This window comes from Pterocles gutturalis, unplaced genomic scaffold (assembly GCF_000699245.1).
Source record: "Pterocles gutturalis isolate BGI_N339 unplaced genomic scaffold, ASM69924v1 scaffold14306, whole genome shotgun sequence".
Taxonomy (NCBI): domain Eukaryota; kingdom Metazoa; phylum Chordata; class Aves; order Pterocliformes; family Pteroclidae; genus Pterocles; species Pterocles gutturalis.
In genome coordinates this window covers 1-18,765 of record NW_010100565.1, presented here as the reverse complement: position 1 = coordinate 18,765, position 18,765 = coordinate 1, and the positions used below count along the sequence as shown (strand labels likewise).

The 18,765-nt window shown below is 38.0% G+C and overlaps 1 protein-coding gene across 1 annotated transcript; it reads left to right on the top strand.

Annotated features, from left to right (window-relative positions):
* Positions 1-2,769: 2,769 nt before the first annotated feature.
* LOC104466835 (protein prune homolog 2-like) lies at positions 2,770-18,471 on the top strand (the record flags this gene model as incomplete). The annotated part of the gene is made up of 7 exons (XM_010080388.1): positions 2,770-2,827; positions 3,731-3,931; positions 8,812-8,988; positions 14,183-14,285; positions 17,234-17,365; positions 17,518-17,611; positions 18,362-18,471. Coding segments are annotated over exons 1-7 (875 nt in total), but the record flags the coding sequence as incomplete, so codon positions are not given.
* Positions 18,472-18,765: the final 294 nt, after the last annotated feature.

The window sequence follows — 18,765 nt, the reverse complement described above, 5'->3', positions numbered from 1 at the left end:
TGGAAAGGTTAGTAATGCCCCAGATTAAATCTTAATGTGAATTTATAATGGGTTAGAAGTATTCATCCACTCCCCACACTGTTTTCATTTTTCTTACCTTATCCAGCTATTACTGCGCTTCATTAGAATTCAGATTTGTCTCTGCTAAGTTCAGATGAATAAATTAGACTTCATTACACATATTTTACTATGAATTGAACAGACACCAAAAAAAGCCACTCTAATGACTTATCTACATTTTCTAAGTGAATTGTATTTTGTACGGTGTCTGAACACAAATGATGCTGCAGAGCAGAAATAAAGGACAGACAGTTTGTACCATTCATTTTATTCACAAGCAGGGTACTTTGATCAAATTTCTTTACTTTTCTGTTGTATATCCAAAGAGAAAGAATATTTCAAGCCTTTTTTGACAGATATTAAACAAATTCCTGAATTGGCATGTTTTGTAGAAATCATTAAGCAGTTAGTCTCTGTATTTGTGAAAGACTCTACAGTATGTGGGGATAAATCTAGTAAATTTAGCAAGATTAATATACATCTGTTTTTATTGAGAGACAAGGTCTGGACATGAGTTGAGCAGCACAAACATATTTGACCCTAGCTTTATATTGTCTGAATTCTCTATGGCCACATGGGAAAAGTGGGAGTTCACTAGTTTGCCTGTCTGTATTGGGAATTTGTTTGTATGGGGCTTAAGGTAAAGATCTTTTGGAACTTTAAGAACAGTGAAGCCTTTGGCTCACTTACAGGCAGGCCTGTATGTATGCTTTTATATATAATATGTATGAAATTAAAAAGAAATCACAGAACCTGTACTCGCACTGTGATGACTATAAGAGTCTTGTCTGCACACAGTAAAATAAGGAGGGTAGTCCTCATGGGGAAAGCGAGGGCAGGAGAAAACTGCAGGAGCGACGACGAGTCAAGCCCGTTCAGACCCATTGAGCTGAATCATCAGAACAAAGATAGCTGATGCTGTGTCAGGGAAAATTACCTCCTTTGCTCTCATCATTTGTCTGTTAATCAAGGTGTAAAAATTGTCTGTTCTTCAGCTTTTGTGAAAAAAATAAATTATTTTTTAAAAGTAGAGTTTGTAACAGAAATATAGGGGAAAAATTCTATAATTATTCTTATAAAATAAATGAAGCTTTTTGGACTATCCTGGTTTCAGCTGAGGCAGAGTTAACTTTTTTCATAGTAGCTAGTAAGAAGCTATATTTTGCATTTGTGCTGGGGAGAAGGCTGATAACACACTGATGTTTATAGTTGTTGCCAGGACAGTCAAGGACTTTTCAGCTTCTCTGCTGTGCCAGTGTCTGCAGGTGCAGGAGAAGCTGGGAGGAAGCACAGCCCCAATTACTGGCCTAGCGTTTGATCTTAGGTTTAGCACTGAGACCCAAATTGGCCATTACTACATGCCATGTCATGGACATCATGCCCAGTATATAGATGAGGGTCTTCTCTGGAAGTGCTCTCTTGCTCTGGGTTGTTTCCCTCCAGGTCATTCCTCTATCAGGGTAACCTCGGTCTCTTGGACACTCAGGCACTGATCTCCATTCTGGGGTTGCAGCTTCAGGACTCTCCCTGCTCCAAGATCTTTAGCTGGGAATGGGCTGAGCCTTGGTCATGGTGATGAGCAGTATCACTGTGCATCACTCATTTGTGTATTTGTATATATTATTATTATTATCATCATCATTATTATTTCCAATATTATTGTAGTTTAGTTATTTAATTGTTCTTATCTGAGCCCACAAATCTCTCCCTTTGCCCCTTTAATTCTCTCTCCCATCCCTGGAAGATGGGGAGGGAGAAGGGGGAGCAAGTGGCTGTGTTGTGTGAACTGTTACATGGAGTCATACATTTTTAGTGCAAATAGTTTGTGACCTGTCAAGAATGTCCTGAAAATGGAAAATGTTGTTTCCTATCTTCAACTGAACCGTCCTTCCACCAAACATTTTGTAAAATACTTGAATAAAAAACATGAAAACAGTTCAAGTCAATTTGATTTAAACTTTCAAACACCTTCATTATTATTTTCACCACTTAATGCCTTTTACTTATCTTACATAGTTATGTTAAATGTGATTTCTTAGTATCTTCCTAAAAATGGAGTCTAGGTAGTATATTTTGCAAATCTGTGATGTAGTTTTGGTTCTCACTTTTGTGCTTCCTGTACTCTCTTAATGCAAGTCATCAACTGTTTCAGTATTACCAAAAATGACTGATTTGTATCAGAATTCATACAAATAAATGAAATTGATGGATGCATTGGTACAAAAGAATGAAAAAACCCAGTCATGACTTTATTTTTGCTATACCATAACTGTATGTACAGCAGTGAAAATACTGTCATGGAACTCTTAACTATGGCATGCAGTTTGCAAAGAGTAGCTGAAGCTCCCTGCAGTGATGTGTCTGGTTTGACAGATGACAAAAGACCAACTTCATTTGTATAAGATGAGAAGCATTGCTTCTTGCCAGCTTGTTATTATTCAGTGCTATGTCTTGATTGAAGTAAAAGTGGCTATGTGTGACCTGTAGTCTCCAAAGGCTCTATGGACACGTTCATAAATAAGGGTGAGAACTGCACAGTAGAATTACAGCAGCTGTGTTTGTTTCTCACATCAATTTGTAATCAGACTTCTGAACTGGCTATGTTGAGAAATATTTCATGAGCTGCATTGATAAGAAGGTCAGCCTGTGTATCTCTGTAAGATTTCACTTTGTATTTTATCTCTCAGGTTGGTACAAGAGGATGTGGGAATGGACATCCCCTTTGCTGAGGGTATATTAAGCCCCAGTTCTACAGAGATGAGACCTGGTGAGAGAAGCTCTTACTTATTTGCTTAATTATACCTTATTCCCTTGCCATTTAATTATGCAGTGAGAGGGATGTTTCTGTGCTGGTAATGAATCAGTTCAGTGTTAAAAAGCAAAAATGTTAAGTTTCATTTATTAGGTCAATTTTCTTTTTTAGTTGAGAAATAGTAATTACAGCGTGCTATTTTCTCTTGTGCATTGTTGTCATCATTTGTTTAGTCCTTGTGAAGTTTAAGTAGTATCTATTATTCATCTTATATTTGACTACTGTCTAAGTGAACTAAGTTAGAATTAGAATACTTCAGACAGATCAGCTCGAGATGTGCCCCACAATGCAGTGGCAAGGAACAAAGCTGTACCTAAGTTTTGTCTTGTTGAAGACTACTTTTCAGATTAAGAGACTCGGGTTTTTTTTTTTTTTTGTTACTGTATTGAATAAGATATTATATGGTTAAAACTAAAGACATAGCTGCTTTGCAAATCAGCACTATTTGAATAGCAGGCACATAAGAAAACAAGCATTTACAGGGCATTTTCACTCATATGAATTTATTCAGGATTCAGCAATGTCTTGTTTCGTAACTCAAATGATTTGTATATTGCTCTTTGAATTCTTAAACATTGTGGGTCAGAGCATGTCCAAAGCTTGATTTTCGTCTCACGATTCCAAAAAAAGTGAATCTGGATTTTGCATAATTTGAGAGCTCCCAGCTACATCTGCCATTCTTGTAGATGCTTATTTTATTTCTTTAAACATAGTTGTGTTTTATGTTAGGTGGTCTTAAATGGCTTGGAATTACTAAAATTGATCTGTCCCAGCATGTTTGAAGGTGATTCTTAAGTATCTGGGAGATGAATTCTATGTGGAGGAGGTAAAGCTATTTTTTTCTTTCACTTTTTTCAGAACCTCCCAATTCTCTTGATCTTAACGGTTCCCATCCCAGAAGGATAAAGCTCACTGCTCCAAATATCAATCTCTCTTTGGACCAGAGTGAAGGGTCTCTACTTTCTGATGATAATTTGGATACGCCAGATGAAATTGACATCAATGTGGATGACCTTGACACTCCTGATGAAGCAGACTCTTTTGAATACATGGGACAAGGTAATGTCATAAATGCAGAGTTCATCTCTGTCTCTTTCTTTACTGCTTGCATGATCGGTCTCGTATCTGTCAGGGTATGAATGTGGTTAAAGCATTTGAGGGTTAACACTGTGTCCAGGTATTTTTACTGTCTTCTATGTTTTAACCTTTCTTCCCCTGTGTAAGGCACTACATTTCTACCTATGCAGAGTACAGAAAGAAGTAGTACAGCTGTTCAAATAAAATGAGAAGAGCTACTTAGAGAGAATCAAAGTCCTGTCTTTGTCTAGTACCATAGGACTTGCCTGAAAACAGTTGTTCAAGAAGGCGAAAGCAGTTGTTGTCTTTTGTAGAGAACACTATAGCTAACTGCACCTTTGGCCAGCTGTAAGTTACAGTTACATCAGCAGTACTTAGGGAGGTAACCTTATGCAAAATATGTTGGCTGACAGAAGCTGCACCAAGAACTTGCAGAGTGTAAATGAAGTAGTCACAGCATGGTGAGAGAGGACTTTTGTTAGTGAGAGAGTTGTGTTTTTATTCCATGTATGGCGGGAGAGCTGAGACATGGAAGGTGTGTGCATGGCACGATAAAGCTAGTTCAGGTGATGAAACAACAGAGTTCCTCATTCCACCAATTTAAATATGCTTTCTCAGCAGGGCTAATTGTACAGTATAGATACACACTGACGTGTACGATGGATACTTCAATCTTTGTTTGCATATTATGGATTTTCTGTCATGTGGTGTAAAACTGTTTTGCACTGTCTTACTTTACTTACCCTAATGATGTACAAATTAGGGTGGTAACACTCATTCCTTGCTAGTACCTTAAGAACCATGTAAGAATTGTATTCATTAATGTAATTACATAAAGATCATAGGCTATTTGAGGGGAAAATGTGACCATTTTAAAGTCAGCAACAGAAAAAAACTTTAAAAATTGATCTATTTGAATGGAATGTTCCCTGGCATTTAAATTCTTTGTTGCTAGTGAGGCCACTATAATTTCAAAATTGTATGCTCTTTTTGAGCACACAAAAACAGTTGCATTAGTTTAAGTGATATTGCTGAAGAGGCATTACTGTGTACTCAATCATGCATGACCATCTCTAATGTCACTTCTCATTAGAAGGCCTATTTCCTTATGGGTAGATGCAGAGCAGTGAGTTGCTTGATGGGTAGAATATTTTGTAGCAAAGGTTAAAACTAACACACACGTGTGCTCACACACACAGCAGTGTGTCCTTGCAGTTTTAGACTCTTGTGACTACTGTGAGAGCAGAAATCTCTGTCTGCAGTGGAACAGATTTTGCCTTTAAGCCCTCAAGTAAATAAATTCAACTCCAGTGATTTTGTTGGCAGTTTTATTTATGGCAAGCTTTTCTCCCAGCTTTTTTTGTTGCTTTCTAAATGTGATGATTTATTCAACTGCTAAGGTTGGACCAGTTTCCCCAAGCCCCTAAGTGAAGAACTCAAAGTGCCTATGGTTTTGGTGACATGTCTACTCGTGTAGTTTGATTTTTGACATACTTACCCAGGAAAATGTCCTCCACTTAGATGACCCAGAAACATAGAGTAGAAAATGAAAAAAAATCACATTTTATCAAATTAAGCTGGTAATAAAATAAGTAAGCTATATATTACATGAATCTGATAGCTAAGGGTATAGTCATAAGAGCTAGTGCACAATGGTTTATTTGCATGGTAAATAGCCTTTGTTATCTTTGTACTGCTGTCACTCTACTGTTAACCAGTATGTCCTCTACTGTTACCAGTACTCATAATCTCCCACAGATCAATGTTTCTAAACTGTTGTGCCAAACCTAAGTAAATATTGAGAAGAAATAGCTGTTGAGACTGTAGAAATCAGTTACTTTTAGCTTGTCATGCTCAGACTGCTGAAGGTCCATTTGAACCGTAAAAGGTGACTGAGAAAAGCAAGACCATTGTCATGATTCAGGGGTCATGATTCAGGTGTCCACCTCATCACTGGAAAACTGATGCCTTGGTAGTACAAGAAACCTGTGTTTGAAAGAATGATGAAGAAGAATCATCCCAACTGCAATGTGCAAGAAGATAGATGAGAACAGAAATACCGAAATACCCGTCTTAAACTAGCACCTTATTGGTCGATCATCAGTTTCAGAGGGTTTTTTTTCATCACTAATATCTTGCATTTGATCATTTTCTTTCAGAACATGGTCTTGTTTCTGAAAGAAGCTTTTTATGATTATTACATTAGATGACATCAAAATTTAATTTCTAAAAACCGTATGTGCCTATAGCTAAAGGCCTTCCCTTAGATCAGCATAATTTGGAATGCAAAGGAGTATTTATTATTTTCTCTGCAGGTGTTTATTTCCTTTATGAATTTCACACTGGTGCATCTTTCTCTGCAAAATCAACACACCAAGCAGTAAAGCATAGCCAGTTCTTCAAGAGGAGATGATCTAGTACCATTTCTATAAAAAATAATTCATTTGTCCAGTTCAAGCATTGTAAGTTTTATCAGGATCTCTTTTCATGGTTTTTCATCATTTGCAGTTTCACCACCAAAAAAAAATTATCAAACCCCAAATACAACTTCAGCCTTAGTCTGACAGTTACTTAGCCAAGCCCCCTTTTCACTAAAGCTGTTCTGCCAGCTACAGTTCTTACCCTTAGCCATGCTCTTTCCACCCTCTGAGGAACCAGCTCACTAGACAGTTGTCCTAGCAGTTGTCCTGCTAGTTCCATCTACTCTGAAAGTACTGGAGCTGCATAATAGCATCCTGTGGGGACCCTATATCCTTAGAGGAATGGACCACCCAGTGATGACCTGTCCAAGTTTGCATAGCTTGACTGCATGCACATAGTTTCCGTATTGTTTCACATGGTACCTTTACAAGATTACCATCATGCAAAATTAAGATATCCAGGTTTGGAGGGAGTGGGGTTACTTATTTTGTAAGCATGTTCCCAGTGTCATGGAATATGTGATATTTCAAAACTGAATGCTAAGTACATTATTAAACATCCTGAGCAATGTACCCTGAAAAGGTATGAATATGTATGTTGGTTCCACAACATATAATCTACTGAGCAGCAACTGTTAAACAATTTGATGTAGTATACTTGAAAAAAATCACCTTTTGCAGTCTGTTCTTCTCAACCTTAGATCTCCTCAAAGTACCTTTATTTGCATTTCCTAAGGAAAAAAGGCTTATGTGGTCACATTATATGTGTACATGTATATATTTCTTGATCTTCCCTCCCTGTTTCCACTATTAATACAATTTTACTTGAATATGTTTTTAACTCATTGGCTGGTTAGACAGTGAGGTAGGAGGTGAAATACTACTGCTTTCTTGCAAGATTCCAGCAGGCAGGAATTAGGTAAAGAAAAAAATTGATTATAGACTCAGCTTTTGTTGCACATGGGAGAATCTGCCTCAGAGAGGGGAACATTCCATCAGTATAATAATAATAATAATAATAATGATAATTTGTATTAGGGACAGAAAATCTAAGATAGGTTCTACTTAACAACAAATGGGTGCTCAGCCTAATATATATATATTTTTTAAAGTTAAAAGCTTTTTGTGTGTGTTTTGAGGAACTTGATCTTCAGTTGATTTTATTTGTTTACTTCAAATATGTGTAATGCATAAAATGTATAGAATCTTTACTATGAGGATAAATCAATACTATGCATGCAGCACCAAGATAAAGGTGCCTAAGCAAGAATAATAGTACAAAAGAGGGATTTCTTTTTTTCATGGAAAAAAACCAGTTTATTGTAACAATAACTAAAAGAGGAAATTAAGTAACTCCAACTGTGGACAGAATCACTTTTCATGTCACTTTCTCTGTAACTGGCCATTAAGTTTGAAAAACTGGAATGCAGTTAAATTTGTTGTTAAGAGCCATCTCATCAATGTGCAATGGAAATGTAGATTTTGTTAATTACTTCACAGCTTTTCTGAAAGCAAGAGTATCCAGCAGAGAGGCTGTGCTATGAGACTTCATAGTCTCTTGTCAGCCATGCAATTTTTTTGTCATCATTGTATCTGTGGACTACGTGTAGCTGTTCTCTCACGGGTGCTGACATGAACAGGCCACATTGCCTAGCTGCTCTGTAGTTCAATTCTGGGAGTGAACTGATATTTAACTTCAACTGAAAGTACCTAAGGGAAGCCAATACTATGCTTAAGGTATGTGAGGAGTCAACATTATCTCATGACTGAAGCCGAGGAAGATGGACATTCTTCATATTTGCTGGTGCTAGATGCAAAGAGACTGGAAACAAACTGGGAAAAAGCTGAGAAGCTCTAGCTCTGTGGTAATTCCTTTCTAGACAAGAAGTATTCATAGAATCATAGAATCGTAGAATGGTTTGGGTTGGAAAGGACCTTAGAGATCATGGAATTCCAACCCCCCTGCCATGGGCAGGGACACCTCCTACTAGACGAGGTTGCTCAAAGCCTCATCCAGACTGGCCTTGAACACCTCCAGGGATGTATTGATGCATTCACTTTTAGTTCTCTATATTGCTTTTTAGTATAGTTCTCATACCTGGAACAAAAAGATCTTTAAAGACTTACAGTGCAGTACCTCTAGTGAGCAGCTGATCAGTTTTACTAACTGGATGCAAAAATGTAAAAATCTCTTGGTGGTACTCTGCATAGTGATAATTGCTGCTGTTCTTTTTATGTTCATAATGATGAAGAGTTTAAGAAAATGGAAACTTCTCATTTACTGTTAGATGATCAAATTCTGCTCTTATTTATACCAGTGCAGATCCAAGACAGTGCTGTAAAAATCCAGTTGATTTCAGTCATCGATTTCAAATGTATGTAACAGAGAAAATATTTAGAGCTTTTACAGGAAGATGTAAAATACACAATTTTATTTTTCAGAAGAGCAGAATGCTAATAAGGATGCTTCACAGGAGGAGTCTGAATCAATTCCAGAGTACACTGCTGAAGAGGAGCGGGAGGACAACAGGTTATGGAGAACGGTGGTTATTGGAGAACAAGAACAAAGAATTGATATGAAAGTGATTGAACCTTACAAAAAGGTCATTTCACATGGAGGTAGGAAAACTCTGGATACCTTTTTTAGATTGATGTAAAGAATTAATGCTTTATTGAGTATGATTTTAGTTCAGTTATCATACTGGCAAGGGGAGAGAGTTTGTTTTTCAGCCATGGCTGAAATCAACCCAGCTTTCAATTCAGTGTGGCAATGACTAATGGGTATTTTATATACAAAGCAATTTCAAGAGTAACAAATAAACTGACATACATGTGTCTGTAACAATCTGGTTATTTTGGGCTAAAACTGTCTTACAGTAAGAAAAAACCTTTTGTCCTACAGAAAAAAAAATAAAAACTTTATTCTGTGTATTTTGGAAAAAAAAATTTTGCATGAGGAAGAATAGTGCTCTGTGATTTGTTGAATGGTCTATGTGGGTGCACTGAGCTAAACAAGTGGAGTGGCAAAAGTAAAAAAAAAAAAATTTCCCTGAGGCTTCCTTTCATCTGGCTAAGCTCCTGATGTTATTTTTCTGTCATTTATAGTTGTAATCAGATGGCATTTCACCAGCAACTGGTTTATGGTTTTTTTTTTCACATAATTTGGTAATGATTATCAAATAGAGTATCAGAGAAAATATTTAAAGTAGAAAAATGACCTAATGTGCTTGGTATATTGTCTCCTTTGCTCATCTGCTCCCTAACTTCCCCAGGGAATTTCTAGTTCTGGTGTTACTAACACAATTCTATATAAATTAATTCAAATGGTTAAATATTACTACAGATATTGAAGGAAGAAAATGAAACAAAGCTTTTAAAGTGTCTTTTCCGTGGTGTCTCAGGTTTAAATTATGTTTGGATTCTCTATGTTTGAGGGACACTGTTTGCCAGCTGTTAAGTAAGGTATTAAGTAAGGATGAGTTGTTCTATTCCTGCAAAAACGGAGGCAGGTAACTTAGCATCTCACAGGTAAGACTTGTGAGTTTGTATGAGAATACTTCTGTCATGATGTTGCAGATCTGTAACATCATTTAAAGGTAAACCATTGTTTCCAGTATACTTTCAGTGTTGAATCTCTATCTAGTAAAAGTGACATAAATAAATTATACTGAACTATATTTCCTGAGGATGTGGTCCTCAAATTTGCACTTTTACACTAAAATCAGCTAAATGCTAGCCTGCAGATGTCCACAGTGGCCAGTGTGCAGAAGGTTTAGTTGGAATTAATAAAGGCATTTAAACCTCCAGGCATTTTCCCACTATAACACCATCAAAGATTTATGAACGTGATGACACCTCAGACACAGTTTAGCAAACAGACACAGATGGCATAATTTAGGAAACAAACATAAAATATTTTGAGGCCTTGCTAATGGTGTTTATTTATATGGGTTTTTTTATGCTGTAAACTAGTCTAGATACATTTCTGGTGAAAACTGTATGGTTCCCTGCTAGATGCTGATGTATACATTTATACCAGCTTTTATGAAAAATAAATACCAATCCATTTTAGTGAGTGGAGAAGTAGCTCTTAATGCAGCACGGCTTGACTGTGGAACAAGGACTAGTTCCAGTGGTAGACATCTCTGATGGCAACTATGAAGTACATAATAATGTGAAGTTATTGATGGGAGTCTAGGTCATTCCACTCAGTTCTCAGTGTGAAATAGTCAGGATTCAGATTTTACCTGTCTGACATCTTGTTTTTTCAGATCACTTAAAACTAAGATAAAGAACATTACATTTCCTTTACTTTTGAGTGGGTGCTGATCAGTAACTTAGCCATTGTAAAAGAAACAGTGCGAGATGGAGTGATAAGTTTCTGCTCATCACTGGCTAAATTGGAAATTTTGCCTGAAATCTAGCCATAACAAAGCATATTAAGGACTGGATTAAATTCTGTGTTTATGAAGTGACAGACTGAAGATGTGGAAATGAAATAATTTTGATGTGTGGCTCATGGGAAAAGTTTGGACAACTTGAACAGTTTCCACAGTATGTTGGCTAGGCCTATTATGTATTATGTTCTCTTTGGCAATACTTCAGTATCTTTGGAGGTTTTAGAGGGACAGGAGTCTCTCCTTTAGCCTTAAGATTAAGAACAGATTCTGTCTAAAATTAGTTAATTGGAAGTCAGGTTGAACATCTCTTGAGTATTCAATGATCTACTGAACATTTGTCCCTGCCAAATGACAGATAACACCAAGTGCAGATGGTGGCTACAAAATAGGAAAAGGTAGGGTAGACTTGGCAGTCTAGGTGTGAGGTTGCCTTCCACATATGTTGACTGAGAAATTTCTCAGAGATCTGTCTCTTTGCATAGGCTGACTGAGAACTTGGGTAAAAGGCTTTTACTGGCTTCTAGTCAAGAATTAAAAAGCGTGTCTCCCTTGTGTGAACAGCCTTCTCTACAAGCATGGGTAAGAAAAGGAGGCTTAGATTTATCTGTGGGTTTTTCATCTGTGTGCTATTAGGTGGCATCTGCACATAATCATTTGGCTTTACATGAAGTGCAAACTGTGCTGTGTAATTTAGTGGACACACGTGCACAACGTGCTCTCGCTGACAAACTCCTGAGACAGCTGGGCAAATTGCTTTATGGCAGCATCATATAAATTACCCTGATAGACTTTTAAGGATTTTTAAATTTATGTAAGGAAGGAAATTCCCTCCCTATTTGTAAATCTGAGACGGAAAAAAATACTGCTTTATTGCACAATGATTTAGCTGAGGGATGAGCTAGGATGGGATAGGTGACATGAGTACTGTCTCTTTGAAAGTATGTGGGTCTATTGAGAAGATGGAAACATAACAGAGAATAGTGTTAAGTGACAAATCGGGGGAGGTGGATTGTTTCTTTTGGGAACACTGTTATATTCCTTCATGTCAAACTCTTAAAAGGTGAAGGTGCTGAAAACACAACTGGAGTTTCTTCCCCTTCCCTGTGTACATCCTTGCTAGACAATGCAATGCCACTCTTTGGATTTGACCTTGACATCTTCACTGGGATACCAAAGTCAGTCACCCATGCCTATATCTATAGATATGCTGTTCATGTTTACTGGATCCTAACATGAGCTGGAGCTATGACACACTATGCTATGCCACGTGGTTTAAAGTGGTTATATCCACATTGCCCTTTGGCTTGAACTCAAACCCTAATCCTGAGCTCTTCTGCTTGTCTATGTCCTCCAACAGGATGGAGGGCAACACTGCAGTGTGGACTGGAGAAGACAGTGGACATATGCTGGGCTGTTGTACAGTGGCTTCTCTAGCTCTGGAAGCCCAGCTGTAGATAGCTGGCCTTTGGCCTGTAAGAGCCAGTAAGAAAGCTACTGCACAGTGCTGGGAAGACAAGAGATGCTGGGATCATGGAAGGATAGAGTTAAGGCTAAGGACAGAAAGCTTCCTGCGGTGTCCAAATTATTCTTCAGTTGATGAGGTCTAGCCTAGCTAGCATTCTCATCTTGATTGTTTATGTTACCATCATTACCATGTATGTATTATACATAAATTACCATTTATGTATTATGTTATCATGTATGTATTATTAGCTTATCCATCCAATGCATTATATTTAGTCAAATCTACCAAATCAAATTCAGTAAGAAAAAAATCCAACATAATCCTTCAGCAGGTTGCTTTGCCAAGCGTTGATTTGAAGCAGCATGGCTTGAGGCAGGAGCCTTCTGACATGCACATTTTTCTCTCTGAGACTTATCCTTCTTTTCTTCCCCTTTGTAACTGGGGAAGTAGTGATGTTTTCTTGTCCTTTAAGGAACAGCTGAGAGCCCTGAACAAAGAGCACCCCTGTGCGTGTCCTTAGGACTGGGACGGTGTTGAGATTAATCAGGTGTGGTTCTCCTTGGCATGGAAGACTTCATGGGCAAGTGCCTTGAAGCACCCATTTTGTCAAGGATTCTTAATTCTTTGAAGATCTCTACAAAACCATGTAAGAAGTTACTTCCTTGACGTAAACATCTTATTTCAGCTAGCTGAGACTCAGCTTGGGTGTTGAGTGAGAGGGGAGAAAACAAACTAGTTGCTCACTCTTCCCTGATTAGCACACATCGATTTTTTTCCTAGAGAATTTTGCTTTGTTCAGCTGGCTACAATGCAAGAAGTTCTACAAGCACTTGAGTTAGGCTTGGATACTTCTCTCTAGTATCCAAAGAACTCTGTAAAAGTTTTTAAATTGTCTTGTGAAAGTGTTGTATATGTGCTGGTATTATCCTTTAATTTTGTTGGGAATGTGTTCCTATGTCTGAGGGAGTTTTCAGGGTTTCCTTCACAAACAATATCGTCTCTCCCTCATGGTTAGTTTCTCTTAGCCTCTTTTGAAAGGCTTTCAAGTCATTCTCTAAATATATCCAGCTTCTATTTCTGTGTGTCATTAGTGCTATCTACCTGCAACCATTTCTATGGCATCTTTATAAATTGCCTCCTGATTGCACGTGTCTTTTCAACAAAACTTTAAACTGAAATGCAGGAGTATTTTGTATTAATTATTAATAATACAGAAATCTGTAGCATCTGCAAAGGATTGTGGGGAAGATTAACAAGCATTAATCCATCATGGAAAAAAAAAAATTCTTCTGTGTAAAAAGCAACTGTTCTGGACCCCAGAATGGTAGTGCTGCAGCTCTGAGGGTTTACAGCTCTTGTTAGGCAGTGGTGCAGCCAGGAGAATGCCAGTGTTGGACAACTCCAGTGTCCAAAGTAAAAAAGTATTTTATACAAAGCTTGCAGCCAAGGATTTAACCAGTCACTAGGAGCTTCTAAGGTATAATGGGATGCAGTCGTAATTGTAATATCTTGAGGCCATTGGATGTGCACCAGCCGACTGAGTTTGGATTGTGAGACCTTGTGAAACATCATTCAAAAGATGCAAGGTAACAAATGTAGGATATTTTCTTTAGCCCCTTATTCCTCAGTCTAAAGTGAGCATTCAGCACACAATTGCTGTAGAGAGGCAATGAAGCAGGAGTCCAGATAAGATTGTATTTCTTACAAAGTAGAATAAGGTTTTTTGCTGGTCTCTATAAAGAGTTGACTAATAGTTGTGGTGTGTTTTTCAGGAATTCAACATAACTGACTGTCTCACTTCCTTGTCACTTGATGGTAGATCATACATTTTTGGTCTCTTCAGCAGTAGATCTAATCACTCTATTCCAGGACTTTGAGATTTCTTTTTAACTTTATCTTGTTAAGAGCCTGCAACAAAGATTAAAATGCCCTTTCGTTTTTTCCACAGGATACTATGGTGATGGCCTGAATGCTATCATTGTGTTTGCGGCATGCTTCTTGCCAGACAGCAGTCGAACTGATTACAACTATGTCATGGAAAATCTTTTCCTGTGAGTGCTATGTGAGCAATGTGACAGAGTCTTTTGAGTTAGTACTCATAATTATGCAGTAAGAGATAACCTCTCTTTAATTAAGAGGTAATTTTGGTCATTAGAAGGGGAGTGATCTGAATGACAAGGAAAATAGCAGTTTTAGATAAACTGCTCCATGGAGTTTTATTTTGGTATTCTTTACCTACTCACCCTCCCAAATTAATGCATATTTGTTCAGGACGAAATCTGACTGTAGGATCTCCCTAAATGTCAAGGAATGCAGTATCTTCAGCTCCTTGGGCCTAATCATGGCACTGTTTCACTAATGATTTCCAACCCTTGCTGAGAATGGTCAGCAACCATTCTGGTTTTCACTGTTCATTGTTCATTATATATTATCACGATGTATCACTGTGTGATAAATGATTTAGTCCCAAACAGGATTTCAGATAAAATTTTGCAATTTATTAAACAAATAAAAGGCAAGCAAACAGCGCTGGGCACGCAGGGGAGCCTCTGCTCTACCAAGGCGCGCATGGTATGTTTCCTGTTTCCAGTTTTTATCCCTCACGTCTGTACATATTCATGAAGAGGTAGGCCTATGCAAATAAGTTCCAGTAACACTGTATAATTAACCTTACAATAACTTTCCAGACCCTCCCCACAAGCTTTTCACACTTACTTAACACTGTGTAATTAACTTTCCAGTAACTTTCCAGACCCTCCCCACAAGCTCTTCACACTAAACACTGTGTAATTAACAACTTAAAAACATTAAATTGGCAACAGGACATGAACTATATACATACCATTCCACTACCCACGATTATACAAGGACAATCAGAATAATCAAAGGTCATCCTCACAAAGAGGGTGACGTCCCATTATATATGGCCTCATTGTTTCATATTGACACAAATCATGTGAACATATTTCACAACTGTATATCATATTTTTAATATATGCTGTGGCTGTATTTAGGAGTCACAGGACCATTTTGTGACACTTCTTCTAAAAATACAGGATAAATGACAATTGCTGACACAAAAAGTTCTAAAGTGTTTTTCCTGACTCCAGTTTAGGTTATAAGTGGCAGGGGCCAGTTGGGCAGGACACAAATTTGACCATGTGAACCTAAATTTATCACAGGAAAGTGACTCCTAACTTGGTTTGGCAGCCAAAAATTTTGAAGGCAGCACTCCCTTGAAGTGCTTCCAGATACTTCCACTTACAGATGTTAAAAAAATTCATCATTCCAACATTTTTAATGCTAAAACCCAGTAGTCATTTTTAAAGCCAGTAGAGGCCTGGTATTCACCATTTGCAGCTTACAAGGCATCAAGAGCGTGGACCCAGCCTCCTTAAAACTCCAGACCTTGAATATGCACATGGGGACAGCCAGTGCCTTCAACATTGTGTCTGCATGTGAAAAAGAAGAGTGCTTTAGTTCCAGGTCAGACCAACTGTTAGCATTTGTCTGGTAGAGCCTCTAAGACCCCCATGTAATCTACAGTAACTGATTTACACAATGCCCAGGGATTTAGAGGGAAGGAATTATTACAGTGGTTTTAACTTGACAACTAGGGAACAAAACTGAGATTAACTGTGTCTGATATGAAATGGTTGTTCTTTGACTTCACCTAAGACCGTTGTTCCTAGATAGAGCTGGAGGTAAATGCACTCAGCAGAGAAAGCCTTTGCAAACCTTAAGAGACTTTTCCACATCACTTGACGATATTGACAAAGTCCATTTTATAACTTACTGAGAGCGCATTCAGGTTGGCTGTGAACCTTTAGCTTATTTTAAGCGTTATAGACTCTTGGTTCTCTGTAAGATTACAAGAAAAATTTAAAAGCAGATCACCTCTTTCTTTCATTTGTGGGCCTATTAATTGCATTGAAATAAAGGGAGAGGGGCAGTTTACAAAATATCCAATAATATATATTTAAATATTTGTGAATTCTTTACTATTGACTGTTTGCTTTTTTTAAAGAAACTACATTTTAAGGAATTTAAGGGTCAGATTAGATCATGAGTCATTCCCATATACCTGTGAAAGGGGCCATTATGCTTCAGTGATACAGCTACCTTTTGTAGTAAGCACCCTCAGGTGCTTTTTAAGGTGTGAGTCATGATTTTTCACTGTAGTTTTTACATAGACATGCCTTGCGGATAGATAGAAGGGAGAACAATTTGAACTGTGATTAACAACTCCAAAGTTCAGTGGGAAGTACTGAAACTGAGCAGAGCACCTGCATACATAGTCCCGGACAAGAATTTAAAGCTACGCGTTCATTTGACTGAGTACTGTGCTCTTCTAGGTAGACTGAGTTTGGTCCCAAGAGCACTGTTCTGTCTAAATTATCTTTGCCAAGCTGAGGAATTTAATGAGTGTTTGGAGTGTTATGCTCGCAAAATGAAGTCATGGCATGGAGTGCTGTGTCCTGTCAGAAGGCAGGTTGATGGACAAGCTTTACTAGCCTTGAGATTCAAAGTGTTTGTAGTTGGCAGTCACAGACTCTGTAGCAGCAGCATGAGGATCACAAGTATCTTCTCCTGACCCTTATTACTTTCGCATTGAACAAACATGGCAATAGTGAAGAGAAGTTTCTGAGCAAGTTCCTGGAACTTCACATTGTCCTGCCATGCTCTCCCTTGCAAAATCTCATTATTTGATACCCTTTTAAGAAAAAGCAAAGTCACCTGTGAGATTTGAAAACTCACTATGAAACTGTACCCTTGTAAGGAAACCAGATAGTTCTGAAGATGCAGATAAGATTGTGGTTTTCTAGTTCTACAGGCAGCATGGTGATCAGTGCTAAATATTTGCTTTGGTTTAAAGGAAAATAAAACGCCCTCTTGTCATAAATTGCTTGCTCTACATTGGTTTATTCCTAGTGGACTGATTCAGTGTGGGCTTAAGTAGATAACGTAAAGTGTGTGCTCACTTCTCTACTTTTGTCAGCTATGTAATCAGTACCTTAGAGCTGATGGTAGCTGAAGACTATATGATTGTCTACTTGAATGGAGCAACACCAAGAAGGAGGATGCCTGGACTGGGTTGGATGAAAAAATGTTACCAGATGATTGATCGACGGTGAGTAGTATTTTCGTTTCTGATCCACAGCCATTATTTTAAACACTGTCCATTTCTTTTGCTCCCTTGCATGGCAGTGTTCACTGTATGTGATCTTTCTGTATGTTTTGTGGGTTTTGATTTTTCTAAAAAAAAGTTTATTTTTTACTTAGATTACGGAAGAATTTAAAATCATTTATAATTGTTCATCCATCGTGGTTTATAAGAACAATTCTGGCTGTGACACGACCTTTTATAAGGTATGTAGTGAATACTAGTTATTTTCTTTGTCCCTAAGTATACAGAAGCACCCTAAATCATCAGACATGGCTGTTAAACTTTCACTGAAGAGTACTCATTTTACAGTTTATGTTGGGATTTTGACAGTTGAAGCCGACTGTCCTAAAGTGAGTGGAAAAAGCCCACTGATTTATGTGAGTATCTAGCTGCAGACATCACAGGCATATCATAAAGCTGCATATGTATGCAGAACTGGGAGTTCGGTCACCTAAAACTGTGTTTGTTCCAAGCCCATAAAAAAGGCATGTAGAAAAGGGGTCTACATGTAATGATAATCATCTCACAAAAGAAAAAATAATGCTGACTACAGGACAAGATTAAGCTACAATTCTGAGTTAAAAAAAAATTACGTGCTGGTAATCGGAGAGGACTGCCAGCACCTTGAGCTGTTTGAAAGCATAGGAGTTATGGTTCCAAAAAAGGTTTTATGCCACCAAAAATAATGCCTCAATTAGTAAAAAAGCAAATAAATGTTACAAATGCTGAAAACTTCACAAGTTGCTGAAGAAGATGGGCAAGTATGCAGTTGAAATCCTGATATCAGGGAGGGCAGACTGACAGGTACAAGAAAGAGTTGCTTCAGGCAAGAGCAAATGCATCATCTACAGAAGTCACACAGCAAATAACAAATGTCATGTGAGGCCCCAGGGAGGTCTGCCCCCAGGCTGCAGATGAGGAAACTGGAGGTGTCTGTTGCAGGGTGCTCTGTCCTGACAGAGTGACACTGGGATGAGGAAGCACATGGGTTCTCCCATCACCGCCAAACTGCGACAAGCAGAGTGCGATAATGAAGCTGCTCCTTTCAGAAGTGGTGTCTTTAATACCAAGTAGGAAGTGAAAAAATAGGAGAGTAACAGGGAAACAATACTTGGAATTATCAACAGTAATGATTATTCGCTGAGTTAACGTCTGAGATATTTCTGTTGGCATCCTATTCACTCCCAGAGGAAAGGTAGGCAGAAAAACTTTGAAAAATCAAAACATGCCACACGATTTCAATTCATTAGTCATTTATTCAGAATGACCATGCTGAGCAGCAGTGACTAGGGGTTTTGGATTGCCAAGCAGGAGAAAAAGTTCACTCTAAATAGTTTGGTGTCCTGGGTCCAGCTGGGATAGGG